General features: G+C 32.5%; 1 protein-coding gene across 9 annotated transcripts; it reads right to left on the bottom strand.

Moving 5' to 3' along the window:
• Window positions 1-5,170: 5,170 nt before the first annotated feature.
• On the bottom strand, window positions 5,171-13,762 carry LOC148585033 (cuscuta receptor 1-like). Of its 9 annotated transcripts, none has more exons than XM_088517099.1 (7): window positions 13,315-13,762; window positions 11,175-11,333; window positions 9,916-10,071; window positions 9,514-9,669; window positions 7,633-7,776; window positions 6,583-7,395; window positions 5,171-6,438 (listed from the first exon to the last, which is right to left on the bottom strand). In XM_088517099.1, exons 1-7 carry the CDS (start codon window positions 13,760-13,762, stop codon window positions 5,171-5,173), a joined length of 3,144 nt encoding a protein of 1,047 aa, XP_088373225.1. The 9 variants fall into 9 exon arrangements, with proteins under 9 accessions (XP_088373225.1, XP_088373223.1, XP_088373226.1 ...); XM_088517097.1 differs by adding an exon at window positions 10,997-11,071 and having other exon boundaries at window positions 5,171-7,395; window positions 13,315-13,741; XM_088517100.1 differs by lacking the exon at window positions 11,175-11,333.
• Between the last annotated feature and the right edge of the window lie 2,352 nt (window positions 13,763-16,114).

The raw sequence follows: 16,114 nt of genomic DNA, 5'->3' as shown, positions 1-16,114 counted from the left end.
TCCGGCCTAGGGGCCTTTGACGCCTTCTTTGATTTGCAGTCACACTATCACTACAAAAAAAATGAGACTTTTTGACGAGGCAAACAGTAACTCATCTTTGCCACGTCAAAACATTTTGACGTGTCTAAGTAGACACGTAAAAAAAAATATTATTGACGTGCTATATTGTAACACGTCAAAACATTTTGACGTGTCTAACCAACACGTAAAAAAAAAAAATTAAGATTTGTAAATAATTAGGTAAAAATTGATATCAAAAATATGTATTAAAAAATAATTAATTTTAATTGGCATAAAAAATTAAATTTGATTGGATCGGAAAATTGAGTTTATCATATTAGTATAAATTACTTGGTATATATGTATACATATATATATATATATCACATGCATGCCAATTAATATCACATATATATATATATATATATATATATATATATGTTTGTTGTATATATATGCATGCATAATCATTCTAGCTATATATTGTGTACCAATTAATATAATTATCACATGCATGCATCTAATTCAACCATTTCATTAATATTAATTTGAACATGATATTATCATGCATAAATCAATCTAGTAATATTAATATGATAGCCATATTAATTTTTTTAAAATATATAAAACATACTGAATACATTTATTTTATAAAACCCGCAAACCTCACATGAACTCGGCCAACACAAAATATGTGGTCGATGAGTGGATACATCTAATTATCTATACATGTAGAATATTAATTTATGTATTCTCTAATTAATTGTAATTGTGTTGTATGGATCGGATAATGTGTTATATAAGAGGAAAAAATTATATAATAGAATAAATATAATTTATTATATTTTAAATTATATAATATAATTAAATATAATTTGTTATGTTTTTGACGTGTTAATTTGACACATCAAAAGTTTTTGACGTGTCATGCTAACACGTCAAAACATTTTGACGTGTCTAACCAACACGTCAAAAAAAAAAAAAAACAATTAACATTTGTAAATAATTAGGTAATAATTGATATCAAAGATACGTATTAAAAGATAATTAATTTTTATTGGCATAAAAAATTAAATTTGATTGGATCGGAAAATTAAGTTTATCATATTAGTATAAATTACTTGGTATATATGTATATGTATATATATATCACTTGCATGCCAATTAATATCACATGTATATATATATATATATATATATATATATATATATATATATATATGTTTGTTGTATATATATGCATGCATAATCATTCTAGCTATATATTGTGTACCAATTAATATAATTATCACATGCATGCATCTAATTCAACCATTTCATTAATATTAATTTGAACATGATATTATCATACATAAATCAATCTAGTAACATTAATATCATAGCCATATTAATTTTTTAAAAATATATAAAACATACTGAATACATTTATTTTAAAAGACCCGCAAACTTCACATGAACTTGGCCAACACAAAATATGTGGTCGGTGAGTGGATACATCTAAATATCTATACATATAGAATATTAATTTATTTATTCTCTAATTAATTGTAATTGTGTTGTATGGATATATAATGTGGACATATATGAAGAAAAAAATGATATAATAGAATAAATTATATTTGTAATCGAAATTATATGATAGAGTAAATAAAATTTTAATACAAATATAATTTAATATATAATCTTAATAAAATTAAAATAAATATAATTTATTATATTTTAAATTATATAATATAATTAAATATTATATTATATGTTTTTCGACGTGCCACACATGGCACGTCAAAAACCATGGCATGTCAAAAATATTTTGACGTGTTGTAGTTAAAACGTCAAAACATTTTGACGTGTCCAACCAACACGTCAAAAAAAAAAAACAAAAAACATTTTATTGTAATTAAGAAATAATTGATATAAAAAATATGTATTAAAAAACAATTAATTTTAATTGGCATAAAAAATTAATTTTGATTGGATAGGAAAATTAAGTTTATCATATTAATTAGTATAAATTACTTGGTATATATGCATATGTATATATATATCACATGCATGCCAATTAATATCACATGTATATTATATAATTAATTAATGTACACTAATTAAACATAATCATGCTATATATTAATGTATGCCAGGAAAGATGGTTAGATTAGACCGTTAGCTAACAAAGGTGGAGTGATGATATTTTGTTGTTATTAGAATGATAATTATAATTAGGTATTATAATTATGAATGGTTATAATATATATATAGAGTTTCTGACGTGCTGGGTTTTGGCACGTCAGAAATTTCTGACGTGCCGAACCCAGCACGTCAGAAATTATTTCTGTTTCAATTCTTTTTTTTTTTTTTTTTTTTTTTTTTTTTTGTGTTGATTATATATATATAGAGTTTCTGACGTGCTGGTTTTGGCACGTCAGAAATTATTTCTGTTTCAATTTTTTTATTTTTTTATTTTTTAAATATGGTTTATTTTCTGTGTTGATTATATATATATATATATAGAGTTTCTGATGTGCTGGGTTTTGGCACGTCAGAAATTTCTGACGTGCGAAAACCCAGCACGTTAGAAATTATTTCTATTTTTTTTTTTTTTTTTTTTTTTTTTTTTTTTTTTTAAATCTGGTTTATTTCGGACGTGCAAGTTTTAGCACGTCAGAAATTATTTCCGATAAAAAATTCTTTTATTCTCAATGTAGTAATATAGGAAAAAAAAACTTTTTCTGACGTGCTAAAACTAGCATGTCAGAAATTTCTGACGTGTTAAATGTTGGCACGTCACTAAAAAAAAGCTGAATTTTTAACTTTTTCCCTCTTTTTCCTATCTTCTTTCCCTCTTCTTTTCCCTTTATAATTCTTTTATATATTCAACTTTTTTGGTCATTTTTCTCTCATTTCCAGACTCAGCTCTCTCTCTCTCCTCTCTCAATCTCCCTAGCTTCTCTCTGCAGCCGGCCAGCTCCCTCAAGAGGGAAGAAGAAAAAGGAGAAAAAAAGGAGGAAGAAGAAGAAAAATAAAAGGAGAAGAGAAGCAGATCTCCAAAAAAAAAAAAAAAAAAAAAAAGGAAAAGAGAAGAAGAAGAATAGAAGATAAGAAGATTTTTTGGGTTTTTGGAAGATTTGTTGAGTTTGCATGTTTGGGTTTTTGATTTTTCAGGTTGATTTTTTTATTTGGTTTTTCATTTTTTGAAGATTTTTTGGGTTTGAGTTTTTGAAAATGAAGGAAATAAGAGAGAGTAAGAAATGGAGAAAAGAACATAGGGAGAGAGAGCTGGGAGGGAGTAACGAAAATGGAGAAAAGAGAAAAGAAGAGAGGGAGAGAGCTGGGCCATGGGAAGAAAATGGAGAAAAGAAGAGAGGGAGAGAGCTGGCCAGCTCTCCACCGTGGGGTGAAAATAATATATATATATATATATATATATATATATATATATATATATATATATATATATATTATTTTAATTGAAAAATAATTTAAATTAATAAATTTTTTAATTGAAAAAAAAATGGCCAAAATTTTTGACGTGCTAAAAACTGACACGTCAAAAAATATTTCTAACGTGGCATTTCTGCCACGTCAAAAACTTTTGACGTGGTATTGCTGCCACGTCAAAAAAAATTTTTTTGACGTGTTGCTCCCAACACGTCAAAAGTTTTTGACGTAGCATTGTAGACACGTCAAAAATCTGGGATTTTTGACACCCACCCTTTTAACCGTTGCTAAACGTCGAAAACCACACGTCAAAAGGGGTTTTTGACGTGTCAATACCATTGACACGTCAAAAACTCCCTGTCAAAAATTATCACCATTTTTGTAGTGTATTCTCACACCGGAGACCTCCTATCTCAACTCAACTAAGAACATGACTGTGAGGTATCTTGTTTTGACCCCAGAAATACTTCAACAAAACATCAATGTTTAGAGTGAAAGGACTCTAATATGGGATTTTGGAGGGCTTTTAATAAAACATCATTGTTTAGAGTGAAAGGACTCTATTGTGGGATTTGGGAGGGCTTTTAAAACTTTCTTACACGTTGTTGTTCCTCATAGATGGCTTTTAAAACAACCATTGGATTTGGAAGGGATTTGTATTGAATTTTAACTCAATAGTAGTTTTAAAAGCCATCTAATGGAGTGTGAAAATGGTCATGAGAAAGTATGAGTGTGTAACATTACTCATTAAATGCACAATTTTATAGCCTGTCCAACCCAATTAAAAGCAAAAAAATTTATAGCTTGTTGCCACGCCTATATTATCATGACAATATATATCATTGAATTCACAGTTTTTAGATTTATTTTCCATATTTTGGACTTCACTTTTTTACCTTTTTTTTACTAAGAATATAAGAAGTGAAATATCTTTGTGCAAACTTAAATTCAATATCAACTTGATTACCAACAAATTCTATAAAAAAAAAAGTTCTACTGTTGAGACAAATTAAAATTTTGGAGAAAGTATAAGAGTAATGTTTGTTTCCATCAAAATTTTGCTTCTTATAATTTTAGGATAGTACTTGCAACTTTGTCAAGCAAGATTTGATATAGAGAAATTAGTGGGAATAATGTCTAAAGATACACAATAAGGATTGGTTAAAGCTTTGGAAAATGGATATGATTAGAAATGGGATATTTGATTATGCTATTACAAAGAAGATGTTTAACTGTTTATGATTATGTATTTTAGTCTATGGATTGCTAATATTTGCTTCTACTTAAACTAAGACTCTCTCCCTTAATGTATGTAAAACACCAAATTATTAATGCATCCATGTATTTGTAGTGGAGTCGATCAAGAGTTGACTCATAAGTTGGAATATCAAATTTGGGTTCAAGTACCAATTTTGTTTCTTCTAATGCAAAGGATTAGACAGATTGATGCTTTTTGTACAGCTACAAGTTATAATTACAAATATAACAAATTGTTTTCCTATTAAAAATGCATCCACAAATCACATGTATGGAAAAATTAAGTCTATTCATACTATTAATAATATTTTTAGCTACAAGAACAACATCAATCATCAAATGGCAAGAATTATAACACAGAAGAAAGCAAGTGCAATTGAACACCTTGTCTTATATTAGACCACAATAACCATTATTCATAGTCAAATGTACAGCTATGATCACTACCATCAAAGATGTCCTTGGAATCTCAATATATCTAAGATTTTAGACAGTTTGACAATCTTTTTAAGGTATCAAAAACAGGATAATAACACCGGTACTTAAAATCTTCAATTAAATTGAAGCACCATTGTCGCCAATAAGGATGAATATAAAGAAGACAAGCTACACCCAAGAAGAAAATAATATAAGATCCGATAAAGCTTGCAAAGAAGACTTGAGGATCTACTTCATACCATTTCCCTTCACTTGCATTTGAAGATTTTGTTGGTGATCGATGTGACTCGTCTTCTCTGGTACAACTCTCTAGTGGTTGTCCGCACAGAAATGGATTTCCTTCATAACTACTCCTCCCAAATGTTCCAAACTGTGCTTTCATGTCTGGAACTTCACCCGATAAGTTGTTGGAAGCAACAGTGAACACTTCTATAAAGTTCAGATCAATCAATGCTGAAGGAATTTCTCCACTCAAATTGTTGTGAGAAAGGTCTAGACTCTCCAACTGGGCCAAATTTGAGAATGTTTGTGGAATGGAACCTGTCAAATGATTGTAAGACAAGTTCAACGCATGAATTGAAGATAGCTCTCCTAATTCCCATGGGATTCCACCTGTTAGATTGTTGCATGACAAATCCATTCCAGACATGTAATCAAGGATGCCACCATGGTAGGAGCTAGACCTATATTTTGTTACAAGATCAACCTCAACGTTTTGAGTACGTTCTATATGGATGTAATAGCTGTTACTTTCCGATTCTAAGAGCCTTTGGAATGTGGAAGCTAATGGAATGAACAGCGGTGTATAACCACCATCGTTATAGACATAATGATCCGTAGTAAGTATCTTTCCAAAGGACATGTTGTGAAAGCAATCCGGTATTGTCCCAGAAAGAGAGTTCATGGAAAGATCCATTATGCCTATCTTTTTTAACCAACACAGCTGATTCGGAATTATACCACTGAAATTGTTGCTTTTCAACAAAAGGATTCTTAAGTTAGAAAGTGGACCGATTTCATTTGGGATCCTGCCAAAAAAGCTGTTACCACTAAGGTCCAATGTCAAAAGAGACGATGAATTGAAAATAGCTTTTGGTATTGGTCCTGTAAGTTTGTTTCCTTGCAAAAGTAGGTGCTTAACTTCTTGTAGATTCAAACAAGAAGGTAACGATCCTGAAAGTGAGTTATAAGAAAGGTCTACAAAGTGAGGTAAACGTAGATCACAAGGAATATTACCTTGGAAAGAATTTTTTCTCGCGATTAGACTCTCCCAAAACGTCATATTTCCTATCCCTCCAAGAATGGTTCCTGACATGTTGTTGTTGCTAATATCAAAAGAATCTAGGATAATCTCTTGCAAGGATACAACTGATAGAGTACCTGTAAATTGATTGTCGTTTAATTTCAGACATTGCAAAGATTCCAGCTTGAAGTGGTTTGAGAAAAGTTCACCATTAAAGCGATTATTGCATAAATTCAAAGTAGACAAGGAGGTGCAATTGGCTACCAATTCCATTGGTAACTCTCCCGAGAAATTATTAAAGGACATGTCCAAGTTCTGCAATTTACTCATGTCACCAATTGAAGACGGAAGATAACCTTCAAAGTTATTTCGGGAAAGATTTAGATATTGTAAGTGTGGAGTAATCTTTCCAATATTTTCTTGAAGTTGCCCATCTAAGTAATTTTGAGAGACATCCATCCAAGAAATACTCTTGTAGCGATCTGGTGGCATATGAAATTTACCTGTGAAAGAATTATTCTGAAGATTTAGAACTCGTAGTCCTGTATTGTTTTCAAGCAACCAAATCGGGAAGCCTCCATTCAACTTATTGTGAGACAAATCAATTATTTCCAATTTGTGCTGGTCAAAGAGAAACTTGGGAATGTTTCCTGTGAGCTTGTTCAAATTACAGTTAGATAGTACAAGGACCTTTAGCTGAAACGAGAAGTCCCAACTCACAGATTTTTCCGTTTCTATCTCAAGCTTGTTGCTTTCACTCCCTAATAGAATCACCTTAAGTTTAGAGTGATTAGCAAATATGTTGAATTGGAGTAGATCCTCAAAATGATTATACCTGAGATCAATGTACTCAAGTGATGTGGGGCTGGCTATCAGATATGAAGAGAAGTTTCCAACGAATTGATTGGTAGATATATCTAACAATCTAAGAGATGTCATATTGTTTAGGCATGTTGGAAGGATCCCTTCAAGCAAATTATCATAAAGTTCTAATTCCTCAAGCTTCTTCAATTTGCACAACTCTGTCAAAAGGAATAACATTAGAAATTTCTATCCTAATTATTAAGAATCAACAAGAAAAATCAGGTTTTAAATATGGGATTTTTGAAAACCAAAAAATAACAAAGAGTGAATTGTTAAGTTAAATCAACCATGGTCCTTCACCTTTTATCACATTCTTAATCAATTTTAGATAATTAATTACATAGGTAAGACTAACAAATTATATACACTTGATTCTATATATAGTTGATTCATACCTTTAGGTAAAGTGCCATTGAGCTGATTGCCAACTAATGATATAGCCTTTAATGAAGAAAGTGCTCCAATATAAGGAGAAATACTTCCGGTCAAAAAGCTGTAACTCAAATCTAAAATCTCCAGCCTACTGCAATTAGACAAAACTACCACAAATGAAGAGAGAGAAAGTGTCAATAAAATTAAAATGGCATACCGATAGATAATAAATAGAAAATCTATTTCAATTGCAACTTATTTTAGCTTTGAAATTAGATGACCAAATGTTTTACTCATGACTGGTAGACGTTCATGAAGTCGATTATTAGCGTGAATTAAGAATCCTAGTCCTAATCAGTCGGGTACTTGGATAATTTAAGAGTCCTACTTGCATCAATAATTCTCTTTGGAACCTATTAATTAGTCTTGCTCCTCTATTAAAAGAGAAGACTATTAATGAAAAAGTATGCTTGAGAAAATTATCTCCTTTGTGTTTGACCAAAGGTCTAGGTTCCTCTATAAATGCAAAGGTCTAGGTTTTCTTACTAATCTACCCGATTACTAATGGGTTCGCATCAAGTAGTTGTTAAAGTAAGGGTTAAGTGATTAAATTTTTCTCTTCCTATCGGCTTAGCTTTTAAGATAACTGGTAATTTAACAGTAGTATAAAAGTGAGGTTGATTGTTTTCTATAGCAATCACTGCCATTCAAAAATCAAAAGAAACCACGAAACCTCCAGTTGTGGAAGAAAGCAAAGAAGAAAAACACAAGGAGATATGAAACACAAGAAGATCATGTTAGAGGCAATTCTAGGAAATGAAAATGAAGGCAAGGCGTTTGCTCCGTAAGTACCGAGAATCAAAGAGAACTGGTAAGCCCATTTACCATGGCATGTACATACATGAAGGCATTAGGAAAAATCTTGATTTGTTCAAAGTAGGAGCTGATGGTGAAAGAGCATAGACGAACAACAAAAGAAAAAATAGAGTTTGTTCTTCTTCTTGTTTTGTTTGGCTCATAAAATTCGAAAGAAGAAAAAAAAAATGGTCAAACGAGAAGGACAAGGAGTTTTGTTAAAGATGAAAAAAGGCCACTGGAGTCTTCAAATGCCATCTGACAATGCCTTTGTTATTGTACTTTTTTTTTTTTTTTTTTTTTTCCAGCATTTATTGTTGTTAATTGGTTTTCTTGTCTAGTAGTTTAGTTCCAGAATTTTATTCTGGAACGAGGAAATTTTTAGGAGAAACAAATGATGTAAACATAACTTTTTTGGTCTTGGAAGAGTTGTGTCAGAGTTTAATACGAAGTTTGATTTCGATTATTAGTAGAGTTAGAATTCCAGTGAGTTAATAGAGTCCGTCCTTTTCAGATAATTAGATGATTTAAGAGTCCTATGTGATTAATAATTCTCTTTGTAACAAATAAGTAATGTTAAGATTATTATTGAAGAAGTATGCTTGAGAAAATTATCTTCAAAGTTGAAATGAGAGGTATAATTGTAGAGTAATGGTATAATGGTTTATCTTGAGAGTAAACTAGTTGACTTTTATGTAAAATGGAACAATTTAATATGTACTATTTTTTTTTTTTCTTCTAAATGTAAATACTAATTTGTCTTTTGTGCTTATTTCAATGAGTGTTGAATCACTTTTTTAAAAACTAAGGTAGTTATTTGTTTAAACTTCAAATCACAGGGACTAAAAATACATTTATCCCTCAAACTTAAGTCCTGCTCATTACCTTGGATTGTTAGGGGGCCATAGAAATAATTCCAACTTAAATCCAACTTCTCCAAGTTTTCAAAAGCCGATAATTCTACATAAAAAAAGAACATAGAAAATTTCAAATATAATTGGAACTGCTTGCAGTTTCTATAAAGTAACACTAAAGATCAACATATGTACCTTTGATTGGAAAGGATCCTTCTATAGCGTTCCAACTAAGATTCAGATTCTTAAGGGATTTGAGTGCAGGCAATGATTCTATGATGCTTCTGTTTAAATCGTTGTAACTGAGATCTAATGTTTTCAGGTTCTTCAATCTTGACAAGCTTTCTAAACCTGTAGTAGATTTATTAAAAAAAAGAAGCAAGTATACAGTTTGTAGTATTTAGGAGAAAAATAGTATTTTACAGTTTACAGCTTACTAACTAGATTTTCACAATTCAAACTTCTGGACAACCTTACTTGATAATCACAAGTATTCAATAATAAAGAAGTGAATAATTACGGAAAAGGTAAAATTAAAGAAGCTTTGAAATGATGATCATAAATATACAAGGAAGAAGGCTAGCGATAGTTGATTACCTGTAGTTGTATTCGACCATCCCAAATGATTGCCTGCAAGACTCAATGTCTTAAGGGACGCAAGTTCACTTACAAATGGTATAATGCTATAACCAAAGATATTATAACCAAGGTCTAATATCTCCAATTTTGGAAGTAGTGCTAGCCTTTCAAAACCTGTAAGAAAATGATTGGAAGACACAAAATAGAACTCCATCTTATGATTCAATACAAAAAATTCAAGATTAATTTGATAGAAATATTCTGAGTGATCTATTTCAAATTGGTTTTCATACTCTAGCTTGAACCTTATGATTGATGCTTCTAACCTATGGTTAAAAGACTCTCTCCATATATAATACTAGAGCACTTGCCTTGTAGTGGCAAGGAACCACTATATATAGTGATTAATCCTGCTTATATCAAGCTTGTTCAACTTTCTCAATGCAATAAGTTTGCATTCCAAATGAAAGAGAAATGAAAATTAGTAAGAAGTAAGTACAATGGAAGGTATCAAATTGTGCTCTCAACAGAATTTGTTCTCTATAAGTTAAAAGGCAAATTCTCTATGCGTCACACCCTGCATAACTTATCCATCCATGCATCCATGTGCGTCATATACCCACAAAATTGCTGTACTATATTTTTAATATAATTCTACAATACATGCATGCATGCCATTAATAGATAATAAAGAAATGAATATAATCACGGAATAAGTACCATTAAAGAGAGATTTGAAATGATAATAATAAATATAAAGGGAAAAAGGCCGGCTATAGTAGTAGAATAGCTTAATTCCGATGTATTCCAACGTTCAAAAGAATTCCTTGCAAGACTCAATGTTTTAAGGGACGTAAGTCCACTTAGAGATGCTATATATAATGTTATAACCAAGGTTGAATATCTCGAATTTTGGAAGTACTGCTAGCCTTTCAAAACCTGTAATAAGAACATTATTTGAATCCATCATATTTGCTTCGGTACAAAAATTTCAAAAGAAACTCGATAAAAATCTTGGGATCGATCTATTCAAATTGATATTCATCATTGATGCATCTAACCCAGGGTTAAACTACTCTCTCCATGACAGAAAACTTGCCTTGCTGTGGCAGGAAACCATTATAGCAATTCCCGCTTATATCAAGCTTGTTCAAGTTTCTCAATGCAATTAACTCTGCATTCCAAATTAAAGATAAATGAAAATTAGTAAGAACTAAGTACAATCAAAGGTATCAAACTGTAAATGCTCTCATAAGATATAAGATAGAAGAAATCGCCTTGAGCAGGAAGGCATCCTTGCAAGTTATTCCGAGTAAGAATCAAAGTTTCAAGCGATGTCACTACACCCAAGGACTGTGAAATACTATTATTATCAAAGTAGTTATAACCAAGGTCTAATATTCTCAGATTCCTTAAGCTTGACATCTTCTCAAATCCTACAAAAGAGAAAAAGAAAAAGTTACTGGTCGAATGAGGAAAATTAATTGAAAAAATGATGCTAATTGTCAACGTCGTTTGTTCACTACATAATTCTTATACTATACTTCTAAAATATTCATACAAAACATGCATGCCTTCAGACTTCAGTACGTATATGTGTAACAACCCATGACCATTCGGCTAATGGAATGCAAGAGTAATCTAGTTTTACATTAAATGGCTTTCATTTCATTTTAAGTATTGTGGATTTACTTAACATGGAAATTATCCAATGGTTTACTTGGAAGTGTAGAGGGTGAAGGAAAGTACAGAAAAAGGATAGGAGGAGAGGGAAGTAGGAAATTTTATTTTTATAATAACTTGAAGGATATATGTTTTCATATATGTTTTAATTTTAATTTTTTAATAACTTCAAGGTTAAAAACCCTGTGGAGAGGAGGGAGCACTCGCTTCCTCCTTTCCCCTCCACCCTACTCCCCTCTTCTTTCCTCCCTCTCCCCTTAGCTTATGCTACCGTGCCTCCATCCTTCCTCCCCCCGTGCTGCACCACTCTTCTCCTCCCTATAATCAGTTGGGCTTTAGATCTAGTTTTTCAAATCTAGATCTGTTGGGGTTATCCCACATCGGTTGTGGAAGGGGCTGGTGTTGACTTTATAAGTGTGAGGGAAAGCCTCACCTCTTGAGCTAGCTTTTGGGGTTGAGATAGGCCCAAGTCTACCCAACACTGGTATCAAAGCTCAGGTTTACCAATAAGTCTCGGCCCAATAGTCCACGGGAGAAACGGGTTGTCCTTGCTTCGACCCAGGGCCCGATGTGTGAGGGGGAGATTGTTGAGGTTATCCCACATCGGTTGTAGAAGGGGTTGGTGGTGATTTTATAAGTGTGAGGGAAAGCCTCACCTCTTGAGCTAGCTTTTAGGGTTGAGATAGGCGTAAGTCCACCCAACAAGATCTAGTCTACTTAATTGGTTTCGCTCAACCATGTGTCGGCCCACCATGCTCCCTAGCTCCTCAGCTGCCCATTGGCGCAAAACAGCTCTATCTTGTCCATCACACGCCGGCCAGTGCGCTTCGCCTCCCTTGTCCTGGCTATTGTAGCTGTTTGCTGGCTTTTTTATTGTTTTTTGAATAAGGATTTGACTTCTCCTTCTATATACTTTCATGAGCAATCTCTAGGGTGAAAGTTTTTATCCTGGCCTTTGAATCGAAGATGATTACTTTCGGTGTGAGGGTTTTACTCCCATGATCGAGAAAATAAAAGTTAGGAATATGAGCTACCTATGTATTAGGTTCAGTCTGCTTGGAGCAAATCTGTTCTATAACTGAAGTTTAGACATGAGTTAGTGAATGTTGAAGTTATAAATATGACTTGATTGTAAGACTTCTATATTTGTCTTTATGACATTGTAACCACATATATAGCTTTATTGTAAAAAAGAGACCTCGTAGCTTGTCAAAAGGCCTCCTGATCTCATTTTAGTTTTCTGGAGGTCTTTCACTTTTTTTCCATCAACATGGTCCCTCTTGGAGTGGAATTTATCCAAGCACTATCAAATTCACAGACAACAACATCAGTAAAATGTGATGCTTAATTAACCATTCAGACTGACAATATATATGTGTATGCTCCAACTCCAAGGCTGAAGAAGGTCCGACCCCTGGCTGTAATTATTAATATAATTCAGAATCACGCGGGACCCCCGTGATTCAACAGAAAATACCAATTATAAAACTTAATAAATTAATATTTGTAACTAAAGAAGTAAATCCGACACCTGCAATTCTTAATTTTATCACCCAAGAGAACAAAAGGGCTCAAGGAAATCTTTTCGCTTTTTATTTATTTTTGGGTGGAGGGAATTAGCTAGAATAAAGACGTTCATAATATAATTGTTCGATCTGCCCCCGTTTTTTATGGAGGGGGTCGGTGGTATATATGCATAAGAAAGGAAAAGCAGAGGGGCGGGAGAGAACATACCTTCATTTGGTAGGCAACCACCAATTGAATTGGCGGATAGATTAAGACTTTTTAGCTCCTTCAATGGCACCAACATTGACACGTTTAGCAACCAACGGTTCTCATCATAACTATATTCATCTTCACCGCAATAATAGTCATCACGATTGTCATAGTAATAAGGATCATGGTTTAAGTTGTAGAGGGAAAGGTTGATGACATGAGAGTTGGTGGAGTTGCACGTGACCCTCTCCCAACTACAACAATCACTCTTTGCGTCGTCCATCCATGAGGGAAGAACATCTGCATGAATAATATTGGATTTCAGAAACGCCTTCAGCTCAAGCAGAGCAATCCTCTCTTCATGAAAGCAGCCTCTGTGCTGATGAAATTGAAGAAACACAAGTAAACCCCACAGCAAAGCTTTCACAAAACTAGGCCACTCCATTCTTGACAAAAATTGTTTCATTATTTTGTAACTAAATAATAAACCAGTGTACACCGAAGGGAAAGGCCTCTCATATATATAGGTATATACAAGTTTGACGGTTTCATTTCCGAATCCATGATTAATGGGTCCACAGAAAAAGTTGTTTGTCCAAAAAATTATTTTCTCATGTATTGAGGCGTGTGCGTGTCTATAATATTGGATAGTGGCTTCATTTGCTGAATCACTATTAAGCCGTGTCCTATTAATGTAACATGGTTGATAAAAGAGAATTTAATTATCCTAATTTAAATATTTAATTTTGAATGTTTAATGTGAAAACCAAAATATATATGTGCTTATTCCTAATTTTTTTTTCCCTTCTTCTAGGCGTAGATCGTAGGCTTGTAGCTAGAGCCTTGGTAAATGTAAAATCCTATTAAAGTTATAAATGATTTTTTATTTTTTTTTAAACAAAAGACTTGCGTGAGATGAGTGATTCGCACGTGGAAGATTCGAAGGCATCACTGGGTAACTCAACGACTAAATTCAAAAAGAAAACAAACTTTTGATTTTGTTCGATGACTTACTTTTGTAGTTTATATACATGGCAACTGAATTCACCATTTGTTAGGCTATTCTATCTAAGGCTGACTTGGTAAATTGAGATTGGTTTTGTAAAATTGACATGCCAGAAGATTGTCTAATTGAGATTGGATTCGAAAACTATAGACAATCTCGTGGCAGTTCATATTTTAAGGAGTGACATTATAAGTATCACATAAACTTTCATATCAACTTGTAAATAATTTATAGTAAAAATTGATGGTACTACTCTAATACTACTATAAATGAAATGTGATGATCTAATCAACCCATCAATGGTAATTTTCGAAAGTACCATTTGGGTATTTTCCGTTTGGGTGGGATGTGTCCGAACTAAAAGAGGTCAAGTCATAAGTCGGAGACTTAAGTAATTTTTAAAGGACAAAATTTTCCTTCAAATTGGGTTGGATGAATTTTCTCTAACCTAATCTATAAAATGACATGTGTCACTTTTTTTTAATAGCATGTAAGATGCACATGAATTTTTAATACAATTTATTCTAACATTGTCCCTGCTATTAAAAAAACATGTAATTTTCACATGTTCAAGGGACGCATGTCATTTTTATAGATTAAGTTGGAAGAATTTCCTCCAACCCAGTTGAAGGAAAACTTTGTCCATTTTTATAAGAAAGAATTTTAGTACTAGCTTCCTCGCTCAAACATTGAGCACTGCTTTGGAATCTGACCTAAAGCTGTTGGTTTTTCCTAATTAAATAAAAATGATAATGGAGTAATTTAATGCTAGTGGATCTTTTTGGGAAGTGATTGTTCAATCAAGCTATAGGTTCTTAAGTTAGTAAAATGTCAATAAATAACTCTTAAATTTTTTTAAAAAAATATGTGAGAGATGACACTTAATTGTCTCATATTGAAGTAAGTTGAATGAAATTTCCTCCAAATTAATTTGGAAGAAATTTATGCCATTTTTAAAAAAATTTGCAGATTTCAATCCTCTCTTTGCTGGATTCGGATCCTCTTCAGTCTATTTTGGATTGGACAGTATCCAGTTAATGGCCAAGAGATCCTGAGGCCATAAATTGGACATCTGTCCCATTAATAAAAAAAAATAATAAAATATTATATATATTTGAAAAATATTTAAAAATTAAAAATAATGGGGTGACTAGTCACCCCCAAGGGCCAAATCTAAAAAACCAAAAAAAAAAAAAAAAAATTGTTTGGCTCTTGTGGGTGGCCAGACCATCCCCGTTGGGCCTGGGGGAGGTCCGGCCACCCCCAAGGGCCGATTAAATTTTTTATTTTTTATTTTTTTAGTTTGTCCCTTGGGGTGCTCAGACCATCCCCAAGGGCCATAAGGTGGTTCGGCCAACCCTGGCCAACCATTGGGGATGGCTCTCAAGCCACTCCAACTAAAATGGGGTGGTCCGACCACCCTCTATGGCCAAGATGGGATAGACAACCATCTCTTTTTTTTTAATTATTTTTTAACATGATATAATATTTTATTATTATTTTTTGTTAGTGAAACAAGTGTCCCATTTGGGGCTCTAAGATTTTTTAGAAGAAATTCTGGTCATAAACTGAATATTCTTCAGTCCATTTTAGACCGGAGGGGATCCTATTCTCTCTTTGCTCTCTTCCATCAACATTAAGTGCCAAATACCATTCTCTTTCACCTCCATCTATTGCACCTTTGAAAATAACATTCATCTGTGGCCCTTGATTAATCAATCCCCTTCAAAATGACCCATTGAGTCTAAATCCTGTGCATTTATGCCCACCTACGACTGCCAACTCCCATTTTCCAATTCAACCCTTTCTAAT

Source organism: Corylus avellana, chromosome 6 (genome assembly GCF_965113065.1).
Source record: "Corylus avellana chromosome 6, dhCorAvel1.hap1.2, whole genome shotgun sequence".
NCBI lineage: Eukaryota > Viridiplantae > Streptophyta > Magnoliopsida > Fagales > Betulaceae > Corylus > Corylus avellana.
Note: the sequence above shows the minus strand (reverse complement) of the source record. Positions and strands in the feature narration are given on the sequence as shown.

Coding starts and splice junctions, on each gene's coding strand:
- LOC148585033 (XM_088517097.1), bottom strand. CDS start 13,741: ATGGAGTGGCCTAGTTTTGTGAAAGCTTTGCTGTGGGGTTTACTTGTG. Junction 11,334..13,314: donor TGGTTGCCTACCAAATGAAG/GTATGTTCTCTC, acceptor TCTCTTTTGTAG/GATTTGAGAAGATGTCAAGC. Junction 9,670..9,915: donor ATGGTCGAATACAACTACAG/GTAATCAACTAT, acceptor AATCTACTACAG/GTTTAGAAAGCTTGTCAAGA.